This window comes from Pseudorca crassidens, chromosome 11 (genome assembly GCF_039906515.1).
Source record: "Pseudorca crassidens isolate mPseCra1 chromosome 11, mPseCra1.hap1, whole genome shotgun sequence".
NCBI lineage: Eukaryota > Metazoa > Chordata > Mammalia > Artiodactyla > Delphinidae > Pseudorca > Pseudorca crassidens.
In genome coordinates, this window is record NC_090306.1 from 86,338,243 (window position 1) to 86,364,946 (window position 26,704).

General features: G+C 37.1%; 1 protein-coding gene across 13 annotated transcripts in view; it reads left to right on the forward strand.

The window, feature by feature from the left end:
• The window catches only part of MYBPC1 (myosin binding protein C1), a 93,965-nt gene that overhangs the window by 28,236 nt on the left and 39,025 nt on the right, over positions 1–26,704 (forward strand). For 8 of the 13 annotated variants that reach the window (XM_067697698.1, XM_067697708.1, XM_067697699.1 and 5 more), the window contains 11 exons: positions 99–137; positions 692–727; positions 2,422–2,532; positions 11,673–11,821; positions 12,158–12,275; positions 13,771–13,822; positions 16,082–16,138; positions 21,380–21,546; positions 22,495–22,627; positions 24,372–24,496; positions 25,470–25,575. In XM_067697698.1, the coding sequence (XP_067553799.1) occupies positions 99–137; positions 692–727; positions 2,422–2,532; positions 11,673–11,821; positions 12,158–12,275; positions 13,771–13,822; positions 16,082–16,138; positions 21,380–21,546; positions 22,495–22,627; positions 24,372–24,496; positions 25,470–25,575 (1,093 nt within the window). The remainder of the gene's footprint in view (positions 1–98; positions 138–691; positions 728–2,421; positions 2,533–11,672; positions 11,822–12,157; positions 12,276–13,770; positions 13,823–16,081; positions 16,139–21,379; positions 21,547–22,494; positions 22,628–24,371; positions 24,497–25,469; positions 25,576–26,704) is intronic. The other 5 variants (XM_067697700.1, XM_067697709.1, XM_067697710.1 and 2 more) reach the window with 2 other exon arrangements.

Here is a 26,704-nt window from a genome sequence, read left to right on the forward strand (position 1 = left end):
TGTAGTTTCTCTTCTTCTTTTGCAGATTTCTCTTTTCTCAGGATACTCAGGATGAAGTTCTTTTCTCCTTAACTTTTTATTCCTCTTTCTTATTTCAGACGAAGAGGAAGCCTCCCCGCCTGGTGCCCTGCCTCCAGGTTAGGATGATTCCAACCCCTTTCCCCACTTTGTAATTTATTACTAATTGACAGTAAAGATAATGAACAGACAGGGCACCTTGATGAGACAACGCTCAGAGCAGGGGACTCAGGTCTTGCCAAAGAGGGAAAATGTTGGCTTTCATGGCAATTTCTTTTTTTTAACATGAGAAACTTTTTAAAAAGAGGCTTTCTTTCTGTCTTTATTCCTGTCCTGCCCCTAGGTTCTTTGTGAAATAAATAAAAGTAGTAACTCTTGGGTATAAATTTTAGGGGCAAAAATGTCTTTCATTTCCGGCTATATACTCTTTTCCCCTGTTCTGTAGATATTTGGATTTTTTAAAATTTTATTATTATTTTTTAAATAAAACACATACTTTTTATAGACGTTTTCAAAATTAAAGCCCTACTGATTTTCCATCCAACCCAACTTCTAGCTTTTTTTCTCCCCATCATGAAAAGAGACAGGATTTGGGGGATCCGAGAAGGTTGAAGTCAGCACTCCATTTTCTCCCCCTACCCCTTGTATCATCCAAATCACGCTTTCCTTTCAGGTTCGGGTAGTCGGGCCCTGGAAAGAAAAGATTCAGGTGAGCACACGCCAGAAGCAAGGCGTCCCGACCCCATCCTAATATAGTAATCACTAATGACCTCATTTCTTGAAGCTGTATTTGATTCTAATCTTGGTTTTATTCAGTTTGTAGCTTTTATAGCAATCTCTTATTACATTCCTCTGACTAGAAAACTAATGCATTGAGAAACAATTAGTTTTGCATCACACACACACACACACACACACACACACACACACACAAATTCAGGAATCTAGTCACGTATACCACAGGTTCATTTGTTTCATTATCACTATCATTTTTAACATTTGGCAAATACACAGAGATGAAGAGACTTTTAAAATCGCCATTCCTGGGATGTATCAACATTAGATAATAATTCATATTTTTATGGAAATTTACATACCGTTGAAAGAACACCTCCAAATTCTGCATGGAGCCACAATTCTGGATGGTTATTTATTTATTTGTTCATTTATTCATTCAACAAATTTGTTTGAGGGCCTACTATTATCCTGCTATGGGAGTCTTACAGGCCAGGCATTTTTGCAGACGCAGATATAGAAATGAACAAAACAAAAAAAATCCTTGTCCTCTTGTTCCAAACATTAATGGCCACTACTTGCTATTACTATGAATATTACAATTACACACAACATAAAATTTTCACATCAATTTGGGTATTTTTTTAAATTGTGTAATCATGTGACTACATTGCCTAACTTCATTGTGAAAATGATGGCCTATGAATAGGAATACTAAGCATGCTTGATACATGGGAACTAGAATGACTAAATCTACATTTCCTCCTTTTCAAGGAACATTAACAGGTTGAGAGTTGGCAACCCACGTATTTTTCTTCCAGTTATTAAGTGGCTAAAACGGAACTTCTCTTCATTCAGTTCTCAGAGACAGGGGAACTTTCTACCGTTCTCTCTCCTACCCTCTTCATTGGAGTTGACTGCTGATTAATACCTTCTAAGCACCTGGAGTGAAAACTAGAAAATGCAAAATAAACTTCATTTCCAGCTTGTCTGTCTTCATGGGAAAGCCTCAAAGAGTTTATTTTTCTTTCTGTTTTTCTAGCTTTTTTCTTCCCTTTCAAGACGCTCCTAGAATTCTTGAAATCTGTGCCTGCAGGTCGTGATCTGTTACTTGTCAAACTATGGCCACATCTATACAACCCAAATAGAATTATCTAGTCATACCACAGCGAGGCATCTAGAAATTCAAGGCCAGGCTTGTTTGTCTGACCTTTCCCACTTGAGCTGCAAACTGATCCATCCCTTTAGTCTTTTCCAACTCAGATGTTGTATAGACATGACGTTATAGCCAGTCACCTGGAAAAACAATGAGAGTACTGCTTTCATAGCCTGCCCACCATTATTTATCAGGGGACAGGCAGGATTGGGAAACAAAGGAAACTTGTCTGCCAGGAAAGAGTAACAACCTTCCTGAAAAGTTTTGCTATTTCTAGGAATTAGAAAATGTTCCTTGATCCCATCATGGAAGAGATATCCCTGTAAGAATGGGAATCTGTCACTCTCTACTGATGGCTGTCGGGGAGGTGGATAGAAAGAAAGATGTTATATTTATCCAGGTTAATTAGACAAAGACAAGCTTCAGCATTGACAAGAACAACAAACCCAGGTAAGTCTGCCCAAGAAGAACCTGGCCCTGGAATGATCCTTTTCCTCCTTTCTGCTCATTAGAATGGTCTGTTGGAGAATCACCATCAGGGGAGGACCAGGATAAGCAGACTGCCAACAATCAGCTGTCCACCCTGTTCGTGGAAAAGCCTCAAGGTGGAACAGTGAAAGTTGGTGAGTGCCAAGCATTAAATCCTGTTTTTTTTTTCAAATAAACATGAAATTCACATAACATAAAATTAACCGTTTCAAAGTGAATAATCAGTAGCTATTAGTACACTCAATGTTGCGCAACCAAGTTCCCAAATATGTTCATCACCCCAAAAAGAAACCTTGTATCGCATTGAGAGTTATCCCTCATTCTCCCTCTAACCCCTGGCAACCACTAATCTGCTCTGTCTCTAAGAATTTCCCTATTCTGGATATTTAATATAAATGGAATCACACAATAATATATGACCTTTTATGTCTGGCTTCTTTCACTTAGCATAATGTTTTCATGGTCTATCCAAGTTGTGGCATGAATCAGTACTTCATTCCTTTTCATGGCTGAAAAATATTCTATTGTATTATGTACTAAACCCTGCTTTTTATAACCTGAAAAAGTGAGTGACAGCTTTCATTTCAGTAACCCGTACACGTAGTAGTTGAGTGGCGGGACCCTGGAGACAGGGTAGGTTCAAATCAGTTTTCTCATCTGTAAAATGGGAATAATACTACTTGTGAAGTACTTTGAACAGTACCTGGTATATCTTAAAGCTCAGAACCAGTGTTTGCTGCCATTTCAACACACCTCGTTCCATAAGATGATTATAAATCTGCAGACATGCTGGATCATTACATTTAGTATCTCAGAGAAAGCTGGTCAGACAGATGGCTCAACTTTGGATATATTCATTCGAAACATATCGATTACACACCTCCTGTTTTAGACACTGTGCTGAACACTGAGTAAAATATGTGATCACTCAGAATTTACAGTATTAACGGGAGGAGCAAACAAGAAGAAATTTAAAAAAACAGAACATCACAAAAGCCATCACAAGTGCCATGAAGGAAATAAACAAGGTGGTAAGCCAGAGAATGACCAGGGGGTCCAGGAATTTTAACTAAATGAATTTTTGTAAGGAACATATTGTAATCAGAACTAGTCTTTGACACCAAATATGCAAATGAACACACAGCTGACTACAGTCTGAAAATTACGTCTTTCAGGTCTAGAATGTAGAAGCACACTGCATGTGAATGAAACTTTTTGCTCCCCTCGTGTTTCTGCAAAACACCAAAATGCTAGGAGGGCCACTGGGCTAGAATTTTGGTGTCCTTTGAGTCTAATGAGTCAATACAAACAGGAGTGTTGAAAAAATAAACTCAAAAAGATGGCGGAGTAGAAGGACGTGCTCTCACTCCCTCTTGCAAGAACACCAGAATCACAACTAGCTACTGGACAATCATTGAAAGGAAGACACTGGAACTCACCAGAAAAGATACCCCACATCCAAAGACAAAGGAGAAGCCACAATGAGACGGTGGAAGGGGCACAATCACAGTAAAATCAAATCCCATAACTGCTGGATGGGTGACTCACAGACTGGAGAACACGTATACCACAGAAATCCACCCAATGGAGTGAAGGTTCTGAGCCCCACGTCAGGCTTCCCAACCTGGGGGTCCGGCAACAGGAGGAAGAATTCCTAGAGAATCAGACTTTGAAGCCTAGTGGGAATTGATTGCAGGACTTTGACAGGACTGGGGGAAACACAGACTCCGATCTTGGAGGGCACACACAAAGTAGTGTGTGCATCGGGACCCAGGGCAAAGAGCAGTGACCCCAGGGGAGACAGAACCAGACCTACCAGCTAGTGTTGGAGGGTCTCCTGCAGAGGCGGGGAGGTGGCTGTGGCTCACCATGGGGACAAGGACACTGACAGCAGAAGTTCTCAGAAGTACTACCTGGCATATGCCCTCCCGGAATCTGTCATTAGCCCCATCAAAGAGCCCCAGTAGACTCCAGTGTTGGGTTGCCTCAGGCCAAGCAACCAACAGGGAGGGAACCAAGCCCCACCCATCAACAGTCAAGTGGATTAAAGTTTTACTGAGCTCTGCCCACCAGAGCAACAGTCAGCTCCACCCACCACCAGTCCCTCCCATCAAGCCTGTTAGATAGCCTCATCCACCAGAGGGCAGACAGCAGAAGCAAGAAGAACTATAATCCTGCAGCCTGAGGAACAAAACCCACATTCACAGTAAGATAGACAAGATGAAAAGGCAGAGGGCTATGTACCAGATGAAGGAACAAGATACAACCCCAGAAAAACAACTAAATGAAGTGGAGATAGGCAACCTTCCAGAAAGAGAATTCAGAATAATGATAGTGAAGATGATCCAGGACCTTGGAAAAACAATGGAGGCAAAGATCGAGAAGATGCAAGAAATGTTTAACAAAGACCTAGAAGAATTAAAGAACAAACAAACAGAGATGAACAATACAATAACTGAAATGAAAACTACCCTAGAAGGAATCAATAGCAGAATAACTGGGGCAGAAGAACGGAGAAGTGACCTGGAAGACAGAAAGGTGGAATTCACTGCTGCGGAACAGAATAAAGAAAAAAGAATGAAAAGGAATGAAGACAGCCTAAGAGACCTCTGGAACAACATTAAATGCAACAACATTCACATTATAGGAGTCCCAGAAGGAGAAGAGAGAGAGAAAGGACCAGAGAAAATATTTGAAGAGATTGTAGTCTAAAAATTCCCTAAAATGAGAAAGGAAATAGCCACCCAAGTCCAGGAAGCACAGTGAGTCCCATACAGGATAAACCCAAGGAGAAATACGCCAAGACACATAGTAATCAAATTGACAATAATTGAAGACAAAGAAAAATTATTGAAAGCAGCAAGGGAAAAATGACAAATAACATACAAGGGAACTCCCGTAAGGTTAACAGCTGATTTCTCAGGAGAAACTCTACAAGCCAAAAGGGAGTGGAATGACATACTTAAAGTGATGAAAGGGAAGAATCTACAACCAAGATTACTCTACCCAGCAAGGATCTCATTCAGATTTGATGGAGAAGTCAAAAGCTTTACAGAAAAGCAAAGGCTAAGAGAATTCAGCACCACCAAACCAGCTCTACAACAAATGCTAAAGGAACTTCTCTAAGTGGGAAACACAAGAGATGAAAAAGATCTATAAGAACAACCCAAAACAATTAAGAAAATGGTCATAGGAACATACATATCAATAATTACCTTAAACATGAATGGATTAAATGCTCCAACCAAAAGACACATGCTTGCTGAATGGATACAAAAAGAAGACCCATATATATGCTGTCTACAAGAGACCCACTTCAGACCTAGGGACACATACAGACTGAAAGTGAGGGGATGGAACAAGATATTCCATGCAAATGGAAATCAAAAGAAAGCTCGAGTAGCAATACTCATAACAGATAAAATAGACTTTAAAATATAGAACGTTACAAGAGACAAGGAATGACACTACATAATGATCAAGGGATCAATCCAAGAAGAAGATATAACAAGTATAAATATGTATGCACACAACATAGGAGAGCCTCAATACATAAGGCAACTGCTAACAGCTATAAAAGAGGAAATCGACAGTAACACAATAATAGTGGGGGACTTTAACACCTCACTTACACCAATGAACAGATCATCCAAAATGAAAATAAATAAGGAAACAGAAGCTTTAAATGACACAACAGACCAGATAGATTTAATTGATATTTATTGTACGTTCCATCCAAAAACAGCAGATTACACTTTCTTCTCAACTGCACACGGAACATTCTCCAGGATAGATCACATCTTGTGTCACACATCAAGCCTCAGTAAATTTAAGAAAATTGAAATCATATCAAGTATCTTTTCTGACCACACGCTGTGAGATTAGAAATGAATTACAGGGAAAAAAACGTAAAAAAAACAAATACATGGAGGCTAAACAATACGTTACTAAATAACCAAGAGATCACTGAAGAAATCAAAGAGGAAATCAAAAAATGCCTAGAGAGAAATGTCAATGAAAACACAGCAATCCAAAAACTATGGGATGCAGCAAAAGCAGTTCTAAGAGAGAAGTTTATAGCTATACAAGCCTACATCAAGAAACAAGAAAAATCTCAAGTAAACAATCTAACCTACACCTACAGGAACTAGAGAAAGAAGAACAAACAAAACTCAAAGTTAGCAGAAGGAAATAAATCATAAAGATCAGAGCAGAAATAAATGAAGTAGAAACAAAGAAAACAATAGCAAAGATCAATAAAACTAAAAGCTAGTTCTTTGAGAAGATACACAAAATTGATAAACCATTATCCAGACTCATCAAGAAAAAGAGGGAGAGGACTCAAATGAATAAAATTAGAAATGAAAAAGGAGAAGTTACAACAGACACCCCAGAAATACAAAGCATCCTAAGAGACTACTTACAAGCAACTGTATGCCAATAAATGGACAGCCTGGAAGAAATTCTGAGAAAGGTATAACCTTCCAAGACTGAACCTGGAAGAAAAAGAAAATATGAACAGACGAATCACAAGTAGTGAAGTTGAGACTGTGATTAAAAATCTTCCAACAAACAAAAGTCCAGGACCAGATGGCTTCACAGGTGAATTCTATCAAACATTTAGAGAAGAGCTAACACCCATCCTTCTCAAACTCTTCCAAAAAACTGGAGAGGAAGGAACACTCCCAAACTCATTCTATGAGGCCACCATCACTCTGATACCAAAACCAGACAAAGATACTACAAAAAAAGAAAATTACAGACCAATATCACTGATGAATATAGATGCAAAACTCCTCAACAAATACTAGCAAACAGAATCCAACAACACATTAAAAGGATCATACACCATAATCAAGTGGGATTTATCCCAGGGATGCAAGGATTCTTCAATATATACAAATCAATCAATGTGATACACCATATTGACAAATTGAAGAATAAAAACTATATGATCATCTCAATAGATGCAGAAAAAGCTTTTGACAAAAATCAACACCCATTTATGATAAAAACTCTCCAGAAAGTGGGCATAGAGGGAACCTACCTCAACATAATAAAGGCCATATACAACAAACCCACAGCAAACATCATTCTCAATGGTGAAAACCTGAAAGCATTTCCTCTAAGAGCAGGAACGAAACAAGGATGTCCATGTCCACTGTCACCACTATTATTCAACATAGTTTTGGAAGTCCTAGCCACGGCAATCAGAGAAGAAAAACAAATAAAAGGAATACAAATTGGATAAGAAGAAGTAAAACTGTCACTGCTTGCAGATGACATGATACTATACATAGAGAATCCTAAAAATGCCACCAGAAAAGTAATAGAGCTAAAGAATGAATTTGGTATATTTGCAGGATATGAAATCAATGCACAGAAATCTCTTGCATTCCTATACACTAATGATGAAAAATCTGAAAGAGAAATTATGGAAACACTCCCATTTACCATTGCAACAAAAATAATAAAATACCTAGGTATAAACCTACCTAGGGAAACAAAAGATCTGTATGCAGAAAACTATAAGACACTGCTGAAAGAAATTAAAGATGATACCAACAGATGGAGAGATATACCATGTTCTTGTATTGGAAGATTCAATATTGTGAAAATGAATATACTACCCAAAGCAATTTACAGATTCAATGCAATCCCTATCCAATTACCAATGACATTTTTTATGGAACTAGAGCAAATCATCTGAAAATTTGTATGGAGACACAAAAGACCCCGAATAGCCAAAGCAGTCTGAGGGAAAAAAACAGAGCTGGAGGAATCAGACTCCCTGACTTCAGACTATACTACAAAGCTACAGTAATCTAGACAATATGGTACTGGCACAGAAACAGAAACATAGATCAATGGAACAAGATAGAAAGCCCAGAGATAAACCCACGCACCTATGGTCAACTAATCTATGACAAAGGAGGCAAAGATATACAATGGAGAAAAGAGAGTCTCTTCAGTAAGTGGTGGTGGGAAAACTGGACAGCTACATGTAAAAGAATGAAATTAGAACACTCCCTAACACCATACACAAAAATAAATTCAAAATGGATTCATGACCTAAATGTAAGACTGGACACTATAAAACTTTTAGAGAAAAACATAGGAAGAACACTCTTTGACATAAATCACAGCAAAATCTTTTTTGATCCACCTCCTAGAGTAATGGAAATAAAAGTAAAAATAAACAAATGGGACCTAATGAACCTTCAAAGCTTTTGCACAGCAAAGGAAACCATAGACAAGACGAATATACAACCCTCAGCATGGGAGAAAATATTTGCAAATGAATCAACAGACAAAGGATTAATCTCCAAAGTATATAAACAGCTCATGCAGCTCAATATTAAAGAAGCAAACAACCCAATCCAAAAATGGGCAGAAGACCTAAATAGATATTTCTCCAAAGAAGGCATACAGATGGCAAAGAAGCACATGAAAAGCTGCTCAACATCACTAATTATTAGAGAAATGCAAATCAAAACTACAATGAGGTATCACCTGACACCAGTTAGAATGGGCATCATCAGAAAATCTACAAACAACAAATGCTGGAGAGGGTGTGGAGAAAAGGGAACCCTCTTGCAGTGTTGGTGGGAATGTAAATTGATACAGCCACTATGGAGAACAGTATGGAGGTTCCTTAAAAACCTAAAAATAGAATTACCATATGACTCAGCAATCCCACTCCTGGGCATATACCCAGAGAAAATCATAATTCAAAAAGACACATGCACCCTAGTGTTCATTGCAGAACTATTTATAATAGCCAGGACATGGAAGCAACCTAAATGTCCATCGAGGGACGAATGGATGAAGAAGATACGGTACGTATATACAATGGAGTATTACTCAGCCATAAAAAGGAACGAAATTGAGTCATTTGTTGAGACATGGATGGATCTAGAGACTGTCATACAGAGTGAAATAAGTCAGAAGGAGAAAAACAAATATCATATATTAACGCATGTATGTGGAACCTAGAAAAATGGTACAGATGAATCAGTTTGCAGGGCAGAATTTGAGACACAAATGTAGAGAAAAAACGTATGGACACCAAGTGGGGAAAACTGTGGTGGGGTGGGGATGGTGGTGTACTGAATTAGGCGATTGGGATTGACATGTGTACACTGATGTGTGTAAAACTGATGACTAATTAGAACCTGCGGTATAAACAAACAAACAAAAAACAACTAATACTGAACTCTCATTGGGTTATTTGTATTGAAATATGTTAATATAAATGTTTCAGACATTACATGAAATTTCTATAAATCTTATATGTTCTGGTATAATGTTGTAAGTCATAATTATAGTTATTTTTTTAAAATATATATCTCAGAAATAACCAAAAAAAAAAAAGACAGGAGTGTTTACATCAAAAAGATCAGTTTCATTTAGTCATATTCTTATGATTCCAGACTTGTCATTATCTTGCCTAATAAGAAGGATGGAAAAAATCTATGTGTGTATATATATATATTATATACATATATGTATACATATATATGTGTATTGTGTGTGTGTTTTCCAATTTTTTTATTTCATATTTTTCATATTTATGCATACCTTGAACATACTGTGGATTTGGTTCCAGACTACCACAGTAAAGCAAATATCATACTAAAACAAGTCCCAAGAATTTTTTGGTCTCCTAGTGCATACAAAAGTTATGCTTACACTATACTATAGTCTATTAAGTATGCAATAGTGTTGTGTCTAAAAAATAATGTACGTACCTTAATTAAAGATACTTTCTTGGTAAGAAATTCTGTTATCTGAGACCTTCAGTGAGTTGTAATCTTTTTGTAATAGTAACATCAAAGATCACTGATCACAGATCACCATAACAAATACAATAATAATGATAAAGTTTGAAATATTGCAATAATCACCGGAATGTGACACAGAAACCTGAAGTGAACAAATACTGTTGGATAAAATGACACCAATAGACTTGCCTGATGCAGGGTTGCCACAGACCTTCAATTTGTAGACAAATGAAGTGATCGACAAGGGATTAATCTCCAAAATATATAAAGAGCTCATGCAGCTCAATATTTAAAAAACAAACAACCCAATCAAAAAAATGGGCAGAAGACCTAAATAGACATTTCTCCAAAGAAGACATACAGATGGCCAAGAAGCACATGAGAAGCTGCTCAACATCACTAATTATTAGAGAAATGCAAATCAAAAGTACAGTGAGGTATCACCTCACACCAGTAAGAATGGGCATCATCAGAAAACCTACAAACAACAAATGCTGGAGAGGGTGTGGAGAAAAGGGAACCCTCTTGCACTGTTGGTGGGAATGTAAATTGATACAGCCACTATGGAGAACAGTATGGAGGTTCCTTAGAAAACTAAAAATAGAATTAGCATATGACCCAGCAATCCCACTCCTGGGCATATACCCAGAGAAAACCATAATTCAAAAAGACACCTGCACCCCAATGTTCATTGTAGCACTATTTACAATAGCCAGGTCATGGAAGCAACCTAAATGCCCATCGAGAGACGAATGGATAAAGAAGATGTGGTACATGTATACAATGGAATATTACTCAGCCATAAAAAGGAATGAAATTGGGTCATTTTTAGAGACGTGGATGGGCATAGAGACTCATACAGAGTGAAGTAAATCAGAAAGAGAAAAACAAATATCGTATATTAATGCATATATGTGGAATCTAGAAAAATGGTACAGAAGAACTGGTTTGAAAGGCAGAAATAGAGACACAGATGTAGAGAGCAAACGTATGGACACCAAGGAGGGAAAGTGGAGGAGTGGTGGTGAGATGAATTGGGAGATGGGGATTGACATATATACACTAATATGTATAAAATAGATAACTAATAAGAATCTGCTGTATAAAAAATAAAATAAAATTCAGAAATTAAATAAAAAAGAAAAACTATCTTTGAAGTACAATAAAGCAAAGTGCAATACAATGAGGTACGCCTGTATATGTTATTTTATACATATTACTTTTGCTTGAATTCCAAACAAAAATTATTTCCACTGATTTCCCCATTGCTCTTTTTCTGCTCCATAAACCTCAAAAGCAGAAGCAGTTAGAGTATCCTAATAACTAGGGTACTCAAAAAAAAAAATCAGGGCCCTTTAATTGTTCAATTCCAGCAGTGCCATTAACATCATAGGTTATGCAGTGTATTCCTGTCTAACTCCTTCCATCCAAGAGCAAAACAAATGGCAATTTTAAAACCACAGTCTGAATTACTTGTGCTTTTTTCTTAGGTGGAAGTATCACCTTTATAGCCAAAGTCAAGGCCGAAGATCTTCTTAGAAAGCCCACTATCAAATGGTTCAAAGGGAAATGGATGGACCTGGCCAGCAAAGCTGGGAAGCACCTCCAGCTGAAGGAAACCTTCGAAAGGCACAGTCGGGTATGACCCTGACCTCCTGCCACAGGGGCTCAGCCAGCTCATTCCTCTGTGTGCGTAAAAGGTCATTTTCGGTTCATCTTTGAGAGACTTCAGTCCCAGAACGTCTGCTGGAGTTCCCATTCCTAGTGTTTACACTCTAATGCGTTGCCCTGCTGTCCCCAGGGGCTTCAGAACATTGCCTTGACCCCTCCCATACTGAGAACATTGTACCGGAATCCCCAGATACAGACACGTCTTTAAGCCAATGCTGAGGAACTGGGAAAATCACTGCAATGTGATGGCCTCTTTCTGTCGGCAAGGTAGGGCTGAAATATGTCCGGATACATTTCATTGCAGGTGTACACATTTGAGATGCAGATCATCCAGGCTAAAGAGAACTATGCCGGAAACTACAGATGCGAGGTCACCTATAAGGATAAGTTTGACAGCTGTTCCTTCGATCTTGAAGTACATGGTAAGACAGACTTCTAGTCTGGATAAGTTTAATTTTTTTATGTTTATGAGGTATGAGAGGATAGAGGAGAATAAGGCCATTTATTAGTATGAGATTTTGGAAATAAAATTTCCTTTAAAACTGTGTGTGTTTCTGATTGTGGTAGTCTCAGCAAGCCTGCTGAATTAAATTGTTATGAGACAATTTACAAACAGAATTTGGAGGAATGTATTGTAAATGTCCCTTATCCATGCTATCCATGCTATTTAATCTCTGAGATAAGGGCCGATGACTTTTTTGCTGCTACTGAATGTGCCTGTTTCGTTTGGTCCTCTTATTCCCACTCAGGTTTGGGATAAGTTAATATGGGATGAAGATGCCAGGGTACCCAGGTAGAAGGGAGGATTCCTCTCATAAGGACTGATGTCAGATACGGAAGTTCTTCATCTATATGTTCTGTGTACTGCCAAGAGTGAATTTAATAGGAATAATTAAAGCTATATATGTACATAGGGGAAAAGACAATACTTCGATAAGTATACACAGGGAAAGTTGACTTGGCAGCAAACATCATAAACTTAAAATGAATCCAAAGTGTGATGTAGCTACAAAAGACAAAGCTGAGGTAATTTAAAACCAGAGCGTTACAAGTGTTACAGGGTCTAGGTTTAGGAAGCGGTACCACTCTCTGTAACACGCTACTCGTTCCGCATTTGAAGTAACGCCTCTGGCCATGGGTACCATACCTCCACTGGGATCCCTCCTGGAGTAGGGTGACTGGGAGATTGAGGAATCCAGGAACTATGCCCCCCTTCAGCTTGAATGTGTAGATGAAGGAGGCCAGGCATTTATGACCCATTGTAAATAGGGGAAGGGCTGCCACACAGAAGGAAAAGGCCATTATCCATGTCCTTGAGAAGTGTTTAGGCAGATGAGAATCAAAAGGTGGAAATTAAGAGAAGGTGAACTTTGTCTTCACATTAGCACAAGCTCTTTCCTTAAAGCTATAGAGAGGCACAACAGAAGGTTGTGAGGGTCCCAGTCTGAGAGTTGTCAAGCAGAGGCTGGGTGACCATGGGTGGTGGTGCTGTCGAGATTTCTGTAAGTGGGAATTTGGTCCTGACCACTGCTTCTTCAACCTGGCCAGGCATCTCTGAGAATCACCTGAGGGGCGTTTTCAGAATATTGATTTCTGGGAGCCCATCCCTGATCTGGTGAATCAAGATCTCCAGCAGGGAGATCAAGAAGCTGACATTTTTTAAGCTCCTTAGGTGACTCTAACGGGCATACAGGTGGAATGACAACTGGATACGGTAACTCCTAAAGTCCTTTCATTGATTCTGTGTGAGGGGGGATGAGGTGTGATGCCTCCGCAGCTCAGCCATTTGGAAGAGAACCATCCCCCCTTCATCTGGCATTCCTTCCATCTGAAGAATCCCCACAGCCTGGAAAGGAACTGAACACAAAACTGCCTTCTTAATGGGTATTTATTTTATTGTTTTCTTTCCTTTCAAAGAATCTACTGGGACTACTCCAAACATTGACATCAGATCTGCTTTCAAGAGAAGGTAACTTCAAAAGGGTAATCTAGGTAGCTTTTGTATAACATGAAAGTGGAAGACTTTCAAAACACACTTTCCCTTCCTCCACACTCAATATTCCAAGTGAGATCGACTCTTCACTGAAGTCAAACATGCTAAATAGTCAAAAGTTAGTGTTCAAGAGAAGCTGTGGGTTTAATGTGCCAACTCGTGTAATATGCTGATCATTTTTTAGAATATTCTTGTTATAGGAAGCTCCCATTGTATGGGTCTATGAGGCTTCTTCCTTAATTGCATTATTTTCTACCAAATGGCCCACAAAAATATATAACAATACACATCTCATATAGCATCAGTTAAGTGATATCAGAAAACTTACATTGCCTTTTATCTAGAAATCACGTATGGAGCAATTAAACCATGTGCCCAGAAAACTGCAATTAAGTAGCTACTTACTGAAGTTAGCACTATTTAAATGTGGAATTATCCTAAATGAAAGACCACTGAGTCTGCTGGAATAAAGAACATTGTAGAAAGGCAAAATATAGATACTTACTTGATTTATTTTGCAGCTGCCAAGGCTGAAACATCAGGGGGGTCAAAGAAGAAAAATGAAAAGAATTTTCTAGCCTATGAGAAATGTGACTAGCCTTTTCCTGCCATTATTTTACGCTCTGTACTTAATTCTTCCAAAATACAAATTCATTCATGAGAGCAAATGTTTTGTTCTTAAGACTGAATCCACATAACAGTGTTGTTGAATAAGGAAAGTCATCTGAAACTAGCATAAAACAATGATCTAGTCTGTTAATAAAAGTCATAGTTCCCTCCTAAATTTTGAACAAATGAAAATTGTAATTACTTTTAAAAGATATTTAATACTTCCTGATCAGTCAATTGTATTTTTTTTTTTTTTTTTTTTTTTGCGGTACGCGGGCCTCTCACTGTTGTGGCCTCTCCCATGGCGGAGCACAGGCTCCGGACGCGCAGGCCCAGCGGCCATGGCTCATGGGCCCAGCCGCTCCGCGGCATGTGGGATCTTCCCCGACCGGGGCATGAACCCGTGTCCCCTGCATCGGCAGGTGGACTCTCAACCACTGCGCCACCAGGGAATCCCCAATTGTATTTTTTTATGTCATAACTTTCAAAATCTCTTACCTTCCCTTCACCCCACGTTCAGCAAATGCATAGATCTAAAACTACATTCATCCTATGTGTAAGTCTATTTTAAGAGAGGAAGACGTAATCTACTAAGTTTTGGGCTTTGAGAGAATAGAGCTGTGTTTATGTCAAAAGGTCTTCTCCAAATACGTGCTATTAGAGAAATTTTGAAAACACATTATTTGAGCTCAATTCTTATAACTTACATGTTATACACACTGTTTTTAAACCCACAGACTCTTTTCTTAGAAACCATAACTAACATATGTAAAGAGCAGGAAACAAAATCTTCATTAAAAAATGAAACACGTAAGTAAATATGTAGTGCCGTTTAAATGTCAGCGCCATAGCTTCTATTATATTTAGAGTTTATATGAAATCATGAAGGTGGGTGCATGCCTAAATTAAGATGCATTTCTCTATAGGAAAGCACTTTTCAAAACTCCTAGTAAAGGGCTCAACAATTCCAAGACAATTTTTGGAAAATACGTTTTAAAAGGTATAAATATTAATAAGAAAATAAAAAGCTTATAATCCTTTCTCTTTAAAAGAGAAAGGAATGCATCTTTTAAAAAGCTCTGCACTATCTCCATTTTTGTTATTTTGGTATCACATTATCTGATTAATCTATTGATGGACACAAAGAGGTTACCTTTGAATATAAGTTTTGTACTTATATGTTTGACACTGGTACACTTCGTCCTCCAAGCCAATCTCTGTCTGACATGAATAACAGAGATCAGCAAAAGTCCTTTGCTTTTTACACAGGTATGTTTCCAGCACCCCCAACTTGCAAAAACAAAGTACTTTGTGTTGCTTGGCTTAAGTGCATTTGTGTTACTCTATTTTAACACAAATCCAAGCACTTTTATATATGCAATCTACAAAAATGTGCCTTCTGAAATCGTAGAGTAACACAAGCTCCTCATGTTCACTTTTCCACAAGTACATTCTCCAAAACTTAAAATGTCACTTGTGTGAAAAGAAAGTGTTTGTGTTGGTTTAGTCCTATGACTTGTGTGCTAGTACAAAATTGCATATACGTTATGTGTAGAGTGTTTGGGGGAAACTTGTGTATGTGTCTCAGCATTAAACCCGGATTTGCTTTTCTTTTGTTAATGACAGTGGAGAAGGTCAAGAGGATGCAGGGGAACTTGACTTTAGTGGTCTCCTGAAACGTAGGTGAGAATCCAGTGATGGAGTGAGGCGCTTTGGCCTGGAAATCTTTTAGATACCCACTCAGAGGAGTCAAGTTTAAAGTAGATGTTTTTCAAAGAATTTCTCATTTCTTAAAATGTGTTTTGTTTATGGAATACTATAACAGCGTTGACTAAGAAAGAGACAGAGAAACAACCGCATACTAATCTGTTAAAGATTTTAGCTGATGCTTTTACTTTCTTTTTAAATGTTTCATGAGTCTTCACATACTTTCTAAGAAGGGGATGAGGAAATCTGAAAACTGAGACAGAGACTTAAATACCTGAATACTTTTTATTTCTCTCATGATTTCTATTATTTCAATCATGATTCCTTGTCACGATTGAATAAATAAAGCCTCCATTCTTCTGCTTTTGATATTTGACTGAAAAATCAATGTCAAAATTTTGGTAGAAGTCTTTTGGTGGAAATCTCAGCAAGTATATATATATATGTATATATGTATATATACTTTAACATAGTATTGGTGATTTACTATATTTCATCAAATCTAAGACACCATTCATGTTAATATATACCTGTATTTTATAAATCACTAAACAATGAAATAATTGCTCCAAATTGTTTATTATGACATACTATTGACTGTAAGGTACATCCTTATTTCAGAGATGTTTAAAATGTCCAAAAATGTGCATTTTTAGATGAGATAAAATATAGCAGTAAAACGGAGATGTGTTTAGTATTATCACTCACACTCCCTTAACTTTGTACTCTCTGGCAATAAAATTTATAGTTTTCATTATGGATATTTAGTATACAACCATTTTATAGAATTTCTGCCCATAAATATGCATATACATAATCATGAATATACTATATTATATATGTGTTATATATAAAGATATACATATCTAGATATTTACTATAACACAGAAGCAACAAAAAGAAAATGAGTTTTGCTGGGATTGTGTTTATCTACCAAACTTGTGAATAAACAGTAAAACTATAATTCTAAATTAATGATATATAATATTGATAACAGTTTTCATTTAGCATTTTAGATTCACTTTTTATTATTTTTACTGCTTTCTATGGTTACTAAAAAATCGTAAGTATAGATAGAAATGCTTCAAAACAAATTACAAATAGTAATAAATGGGCTTGTGTTCATTCTCAGTTTAGTTGGATGACTTTATTCAAGTCCCTGTGAATGAAAAATTCACCCCCAGCTCTAAACATTTAGGTTGAGAACAGAAATATTAACAGGTGTCATTTATTAATAACCAAATGGATATTAGCCAATCAGTAGACTTGGGCAGTATCAAAAACATTTTTCCTTCTCTGGATACTTCAAATAATTATTAGTCTCAATAATATTTATTAATTCCCCAGATGTATTTAAAGCAATAGTATATGAAGTGACCTTAAGTGAGCCTCACTCTTCCTGTTCTACAGGTGAGAAACCAAAGACCAGAGATGTTGAGTGACTTACCCCAAGTCACACAGCTAGTTAGAGGAAGGGCAGGGACCTAAATCCAAGTTTCCCTTTTCTGAGTCAGCACATTTCCTGTGACTCCACATAAGAAACGCCACTCTGAATCTGCCTCAGAAGTTGGCGCCTCGGACATTTATAGCACAAATTGAAACTTTAGGAAGACAAGAGAGGTTTTTTGTTTTTTGGTTTTTTTTTTTCCTGCATTTACTCAACCAGGAAAATACTAAATGCTCTTTGTGTAGAATATAATACTAGGTGATGTGAGGAAAAGAAATCCAGTGCCTTCTAGCATTTGGCACATAGAAAGAGATAGATACATATTTGTGGAAAGGAAAAGGTAGTGGTTAAAACATGGATTTGAGTCTCAACTCTCCCATTTACTAATTACTGTGCATGACTTTGGTCAAATTATATGTCCTCCCTGAGACTTGTTTTCCACATCTGTAAATGTGGAGAATAAAACTACTTAAGAGAATTATTGTGAGAATTAAGTCAAATGTAAAAGGCCTGGCTCGTACAGGTGTCAAATAAATATCCACTTCCCCCCAAAATGTGACATTTTCCCTTGAAGAATTTATATTCGTAAAGTGACAAAATACACATACACACACACACACAATCAATCATTAAAAATGTAATACAGTAGATTATTAGGTGCCAAGTCTGATTAAAAGGAAAAAGAAAGAAAAAAGAACAGACTAGTTCTACCAGTAGTTTGCAGAGTAAAAGAAATCTCATTAATGATCAAAATGACTAGAGAAAAAAAAATTACTAGAAAAAAATGGGCAGTCAACATGTCTCCAGTTCTCATTTTCTTTACATCCCCTAATTATTATTTTGACTCATAATTAGATTGTTGTTATCATAAGACTATATTCATTTAATATACTATATACTAGTCCACTGGTATAACTTTAGAAATCATTGTGTTTGCCTACTAATTTGTGAATTGCATGTGTTTTCATTGTGGTAATGACATGTGGTTACCATTTCTACTCCTCCGAGAGTCTGTGGCAAAATCCCTATGAGTATAAATATCATTACAACCAACATCTTTATACAACAAAAGATCTCCCTGCCCTGAACAAAGTCAGCCTATTTCAAATAGACATTAGATAAATCACAGTCAGTCTTTTGGGCAGTATCTTGTTATGGAACTTGACCTATATAAATACTTAAAAGTTTATTCTACATAAAATTTCTATAACTGCTCTATATTTCACTAGGAGTGTCAAGTTATAGAAATTTCGATGTAGATGGAAGTACTGTAAATGTTATATAGGTCTATCCCCATGCTTGGAAAGGAATCAGTAGTGCCTATAGAAATTTGGCTTTTTCTTCCTACTGAAACTTAATGTAGCCATGCAGATAGGGTCAAGTGCAGCCACCACAGTAAGTATAGATATGTTCTGAATGAGTAAAGGAGACGCTACAGATGGCAGCCTTGACCTCACGTTCCAGTACAAAATAATGAATCCATCTCCTTGCAATTTGGGATTCAGTGAAGTGATGGAGAGGAAAGGAAGAAGGAAGAGGCAAGAGGTCATTGGTGTTTGTATTAGGATTAAGGTCGTAGTAGAGTGGGGTGTATTTTGGTGTTTTAATGAGAAAAAAATGGTGAGGATGATTGGTTTTATGAATCTACCAACAAAACTGACTCAAGAAACACACTGAAAATGATGATCTTTATTACTGGCTTCCTCATATAAACATTCACCTCATTCATCTAGGTACATCTCAGTGTTTTATTTGTGCCTCTTGTTATCTATTTTAATCTAGTTTGATATCTTTAAATCTTTTCATCAGTGTCAGGAGGACCCTTGCAATGTGTATGTAATTCTTCTTGGTTGAGATACAAATTGAACACAATGTAGTATGGCGTAGTTTAACAATGTGGGGACTCAGGCTAGTGTGACAAAAATAGAGCAATAATAAACTGGATTAAGGAAAGACCCACAGAGAATATATACATATATACACACATACACATTTAAATTGCAATCCTCCAAGACTTCCTACAAAATATTTAAATGTTATATTTGAAATTTAGACTGCTTTCAGGCAGTGGTTATAGTAGATCAGGCAAATTATTACCAATATTTCAACTTCAGGACAATTTTCTTAAGCTTTTCAATTTCCCCATGTTAATAGAGGGTGTAATTACCATTTCAGTGAAATGAAGATAATAGTTGTGTCTTGAGTCTTTAAGAGGCATATTTTCCTAATGGTGTTACTAGTCCTTCCCACAAAGGTTACTGATGGACCAATGACCTCTCACTTCCTTCCATTTCCCAGATTTGCCTCAGCATCCTCTACTGGGCAAAAGACTTACACAACAATGGAAATTAGATATGCAGAAGTCATCCTTGCCTAATGCCACCCTAAACTCTATGTTCATATTTATATTCTCCTCCCCTTCCCTATGATTACAACCCAGTCTTTCCTCAAGAAATTCTGAAGCAGGTTGTAATTAATTGGACAATGCAAACATATGCAACTCATTATTTGCTAACATGATAGCATGAATCTGTTTTCACACTGATGTTTAAGATGTGTTGACCGGTTTTCCTGGAAAAATCATATCCAAACCAGCATTATTCACAGTAAGCAGTCACTATAACATTTCCAAATTAACCTTAGTTGATAAAAAGAGTCAACTAAGCTTAAACAAAATTAGGACTACTTAGCTAGTGAAGGAAATCAATTTGAATTATATTTTGCATTTATACTAAGTCTCTTTCCCTAAAAGTGTTTATTCCTGAGTTTTGTTTCATTTTTTGGTTTTAAAATACAGACAAGTGTATGTACTTTAAATCATATATATGTGTGTATATATATTAGTTATATATGTTCTTTATATGTTCTTTTGACAGTGATCAAAATTTAGAGTCATAATTTTGATAATTACGCTAAGAAATTACTTTCGCCTTGTTCATGGAACGCTTAATGACTTGCTTTACAGTTTCACATTTATATTTTCATGATTCATACCCAACCTGCTTCCAAAAAAGTTCAAGACAATACTTTAAGATGAAATACGAGAGATTTCTGGATCTCATTCTCTTTTTCTACTCTAACAATTTAGAAAAAAAAAGTTTTCTCTTAAAAAGAATATGTATACACAAAAATCATATGAAAAACAACCAAACCAAAACAAAAAGCAAACGCTTAGTCACAGTTTCAAATGTTTTTTGTATTAAAAAACAGCAAAAATGGTTAATGTACACATTTACTAACATGGTAGGGAAAATGCTATTTGCAAAATCCAAAGATTTGAAATGCTGGGTTTGTACCATCTCCACATAGAGCTAGGGTATGCACGCCAATGAAGGTAGAAAGAGAGCATTGTTCTTTCACAGACCAACACCTAAAATCTTCTAGTTCTTAATCCTTATTTCAATATCGATATCCTAGATGAAAACATTTCTTTTAAGTTCCTTAAAATCTCACCTCCTAGTTAGACTTGCAAGTTGAAAATAAGTAAACATATCTTAAGGATATTTCCTGGTATCCTCCTCTCCCCCTAATATTGTGTTTTTAACTAGGAAAACGAGAGCGTTAATATAAGTGCACGTATCTGATCTTTGACAATCTGGAAGTTTCCCTGAGACTTCAGGCAAAGTACACTTTCCCCTCGGCTTTAAGGACTCAGGGTTTAAACAGAGCTTGTAGCACTGACCCGAAAAATCGGTACCATACTCCGACCTTCCTTGTCTTTAAGGGCCAGTGGGCAGCTATTAAACTAGGCAATGGTTCTCCCCGGTTAGGGAGGTGAAACAGCAGGAGGAAGAACCTGAGATAGACGTGTGGGAGCTGCTGAAGAATGCGAAACCCAGCGAGTACGAGAAGATCGCCTTCCAGTACGGCATCACTGACCTGCGCGGGATGCTCAAGCGGCTCAAGCGCATGCGCAGAGTGGAGAAGAAGAGCGCAGGTGAGCACCCCTGGGGGAGATTAATCCTTCCTATTTCCTGCTGGGTTTGGGGACGGACTAGTTGGGGTGCAATTTGCAGGGGTTACTCTTCTCTTGGTTAACTTGACTTCAGGTGAAGTAGTTTACTGCCCCGCACATCATAGGCTAAGCGGGTAGCAGACAGCTGTTGAAGGTTTAAGGTAACAGAAGGTGCATTACAGTGACACATACAATGTATTATATAATGGAATATTAAACATTCCCGCTGTTACTGGCAATTTCTCAGCGGCCCCTTTCTCCAGCCTCTGCATCTCTCCCTCACTCTCAAATTCCTGATTCTTATTTAGGCAGAGTAGATTCTATGTTTCTTTGTTTTACTGTTATATTATTCCACCCATTTGATGAGGCATGGGGAATTCACTTCTCACACCCGATATGGTTACCCAAGTGTTTAAACATGCCAATATTTGGGCAAGTTTCCACAGTACAAAAACTTTGACAAGCCTACTATTTCAGTCAGTCAAAGGCATTCCATTTAAGCTCACGAGTCATCGAAAGTATCTCATAAATTATATGATAAAAAAACTGTGCCATAGATGTACACAGATAATGCCAATGATCCTGATAATAATCATATTAGGAGAATGAGCATGTTCTTCAAGTCCAAATTTCATTTGGATACTTCGTATTATACATTCCCTGAAGAATGAAGATAATCATTTTTGAAGCCTCTTCAATAATTCTTCTGTTTCTTCCAAAAGCATGTGGATTCTCTTTACATTTTTAAACCATCTTATGGTTTATAAATTGATTCAGACTCCTAAAATATAAGGGATAATTTGGAAGGTTCCTAATTCTTTCTTCTTCAGTCTCAATTTTTTATTTAGCTTTAGGTTCTCATACATATATTGACTATTCAAATTCATAGCATATGCATGTGAACATAGTTTTGCTTCTTCTCTCTTACAGCTTTTGCAAAAATTCTCGATCCTGCATATCAGGTTGATAAAGGAGGCAGGGTAAGATTTGCTGTGGAACTGGCGGATCCAAAGTTGGAGGTGAAATGGTATAAAAATGGTCAAGAAATTCGACCCAGTACAAAGTAAGTGGAATTTGCGAATAATCAGTGATAACTATACAAATCAAAGAGTAATTTGACTTAATTTTCTATGCCTAAAAGCACTTTTTAGTTATACCTGTATGATACAAAATCATATAGCGGGACAGCAAAAACTTTTCATGTATTTTGGAACCATCAAAATTATAGTACTATATAAATTAAACCCTGTTTTATGTTTTAATTCTATACAAACTATTTCAAGTGATTCCTAACCATGGATTTGTGTCACTGTAGGTTATATGTGATTACTTCAGAGCATTGCCAAACTTCTCCCAGTTCTTTTATAATCAAATTTTGAAAAAAATTGAAATCTATATTTGATATACCAGCTGGGAATCACACCTTATAATTAGATAACTTGTTTTTCCAGAGTAGCATCTAAAGCCTGTGTTTTATTGTTTTTTGGCCCTTTCCCAAATTAAGGAAACAGACTAATCCCTGATACCTGATGGTATCGCTAGTCTATTACGAAGCTACTTTACAGAGATCCTTCTCAGTCTGAGAGATTTTCAACTCCAATATATATTTTTTCACTTAACAGGAGCCACGTGCATATTTATAAAAGACTTTAATCCTGAATATCTGTCACTTCTGTGGTACAATTAGGTGGATTCCAATTTCTTAATGTGGTCATGCTCTCAGAGTGACTTTGTGATAATAATGTTTATATCTGGTAAAAATCTCTTGAAGGCAGCCTGAATTTACCAAAAACATAATTTTTTTTTTTGTGGTACGCGGGCCTCTCCCCGCTATGGCCTCTCCCATTGCGGAGCACAGGCTCTGGACGCGCAGGCTCAGCGGCCATGGCTCACGGGCCCAGCCGCTCCGCAGCATGTGGGATCTTCCCGGACTGGGGCACGAACCCGCGTCCCCTGCATCGGCAGGCGGACTCTCAACCACTGCGCCACCAGGGAAACCCCAAAAACATAATTTTACTTGGTTATCTTTATCTAGAAAAATGTTGCTTAGTGTTTTGTTCTTGAAATCTTCAAGTTGAGAATTTCCCAAATGAGAACTTTTCTTTAGTTCTGTTATGATGCCCTGATATATCCATCCATAATCTAGGTCACAGATAATCAAATTTTGCAATCTCCTTAGATTTCAGGTTTTTGTTTCCAAACACTCAACTTCTTTCTTAGTAGATGATATCTATGATATGATAACACTAGTTCTTAAGCTCATTTAAGAGAATCACATTCTATAGAATTTACCATCTATGTTAATGATTAAGTTCATATTATTGCTTAAATTGTATAATCATTTATTCACCCAATAAAATCTGTCTCACTGGGCTAGCAAGGAGTGAAATCAATGAATCAATGAAAAAGATCGTCTCTGTCCCTCAATAAAGTAGATGAATTGCTCATTTTTTAAAATGTACAGAGTTAAAAATCTTAGCCAACCCTGTTTTCCAACAATTGGTTCATTGGCAAATATGTGAGTACTGATTTATATTTGAAATGAAAAACATACATAAAAGAAAATGACAAATTAAATATTATGTGTAAATATGCATATGTGTTACATTACATGTTATAAAGATAGTCATTGGTTTCATGTTTGATGTTTATTAAACTACGTAAGACATGGCTACATAAATTGCAGATCAAAATTACTATTTCTGACTTTCAAATATTACTGAATTATAAGCCAAATTTGCTGGCAATAAAGAAAAGAGTAAAATCAAGTTCACGGACTCTGTTTATCTTCCTTCTGTTTAAAACAGATACATCTTTGAACATAAAGGATGTGAAAGAATCATGTTTATCAATAACTGTGTGCTAACAGATGATTCAGAGTATTATGTGACAGCTGGTGATGAGAAATGCTCCACTGAGCTCTTTGTGAGAGGTAAAGTGAAATTTCTTACTGTAGCCATTAAGAGCCAACAGCTCTCCTTCTCTCAGGGATAATCAAAATGGAAATGATGAAGTGAGCTTTTGAGCTCCAGAGCAGAGACGGCAGTACCTCTAGAGATGGTTTATCTTGGGTGTTAGATTGGCTCTGGATTAAAGCCTCTCTGTACTGCCAGTTATTGTGTATCCTAATTAATCTTCAGGTTCGTTGAAGACTAGAAAAGCCAAAGGGAGAAAAAAACTGAGTAAAAATGCCTTGTAGTTTTGGCTCAAGCAAGCAGTACTTTGCCATATAATTGTTCTCGTGATAACTTCTGAAACCCAATAAAGTCTACTGGATAACCATTTCACACACTCAGCTGATCACAAATAGATTTCTCTTGAAACAGCTTCATTAGTAAAGTGCATCAATCGTTGGCACTGAGATCGCTGAAGACCATCATTTACTAAGACATTGTGAAAGAGCTGGAGGGTGTCAATGAAGCCATGAATCACTTATTTTCTTTATGAGGACCTATGATTAAGGCAGCTCTGTAATCTTGAACGTCAACTATACTTCAATTAAAAAATTTTTTAAAAAGACAATTCTGCAATCTCTATCATCCGTCTAGAACCAGAAGTAGAGAATTTTAGTGTTATAGGTTCTCCTTCCCCAGAAATGCCTACCATCTGGTATCTTATTTGCCAAAAGAAGGATATCTGATACAATGTGTCTGCTCTCTAAAACAATAATTTATTTGATTTGAAGAGTTCTTAGAAAATTGGAAAAACTTACCCAGGGTTGCCAGCTATTTATTTTGCCATGAAAAAATCATTAAAAACCTACCTACTACCTACCACCATCTAACCATGGCTCTATGATGGATGACACTTTCTTATTGTTGGTTTTTCATCTGTGAACAAACCCAGGGTCACAAGGCAGGTTTTTGGACATTTAATGATTCTGATTTTCGTTTTTTTCACACTAGAGCCTCCAGTTATAGTGACCAAACAGCTGGAAGATACAAAAGCGTACTGTGGGGACAGAGTGGAATTAGAATGTGAGGTGTCTGAAGATGATGCCCATGTAAAATGGTAAATAGCTTTCCTGAGGTCTGTCCTTTTTTTTTTTTTGGGGCTGTGTTGGGTCTTCATTGCTGCACACAGTCTTTCTCTAGTTGCGGCGAGCGGGGGCTACTCTTCGTTGCGGTGCACGGGCTTCTCATGGTGGTGGCTTCTCTTGCTGAGGAGCACGGGCTCTAGGCACGCCGGCTTCAGTAGTTGTGGCGCACGGACTTGGTTGCTCCACAGCACGTGGGATCTTCCTGGACCAGGGCTCGGACCCATGTCCCCTGCATTGGCAGGCGGATTCTTAACCACTGTGCCACCAGGGAAGTCCCTGTCCATTTTTAATAGACAAAAAAAGTACCTTCATAGTTTGGAGAACAGGAAATTGCATTTACAGATATGAAGAGAATCTCAACCTCATTCGTGTTAGAAGTTTTAACTAAAACTATACTAAGATACTGGGTTTTTTTTCACCTGTGAAACAGAAAACTGAAAAAAGATCCAGAAATCTATATTGGTAAGATATAAGGAAATAGGCACTTACTAATAAATGGATGGCTCAAGGTTCTCCAGGTCTGTTTGACTCCAAAGCCCATGGGTGCTCTATACCATGCTTACTCTCACTATGCCATACTGGCAAGTTACATGGAAAATATACTTTTTTTCAAAAAAAAAAAAAGAAAAAATACTTTTTTCATGTTATTCCTAGTAACTTTGTTGTTAAGTATCTCAGAAAAATACTTTAGACTGAGAATTACCAATTACTTTAACAGTTCTTAAAAATAAAAAGCATAGTTTTGGGGTCAGATGGGAAGTGTTTTCTCAAGTTCTCTGTGAGTAACCTCAAAATTAAAGACTAGACGATTCGGAGTCTTAAAATCTTAATTGAGAAACAGAGTCAATTATGCAGCAGGAATCTCTAGTAATTGGTACAGGATAGATTGTTCATTCTAATCTAGAATCACAACTGTCTTTAAAGTGTATTAAAATGATATTCTTACTAGTGTGTGTCAAGAGCCCAACGTAGGTAATATCCATTGTTAGCATCTTTATCTGATTGATCTTAAATGGAAGAGTGGGCTTATGTTTTTAATGTCATTTTTCAGACAATACTTGTTACAGTATTAATCTGTTGATACATTGATCCATACATTCT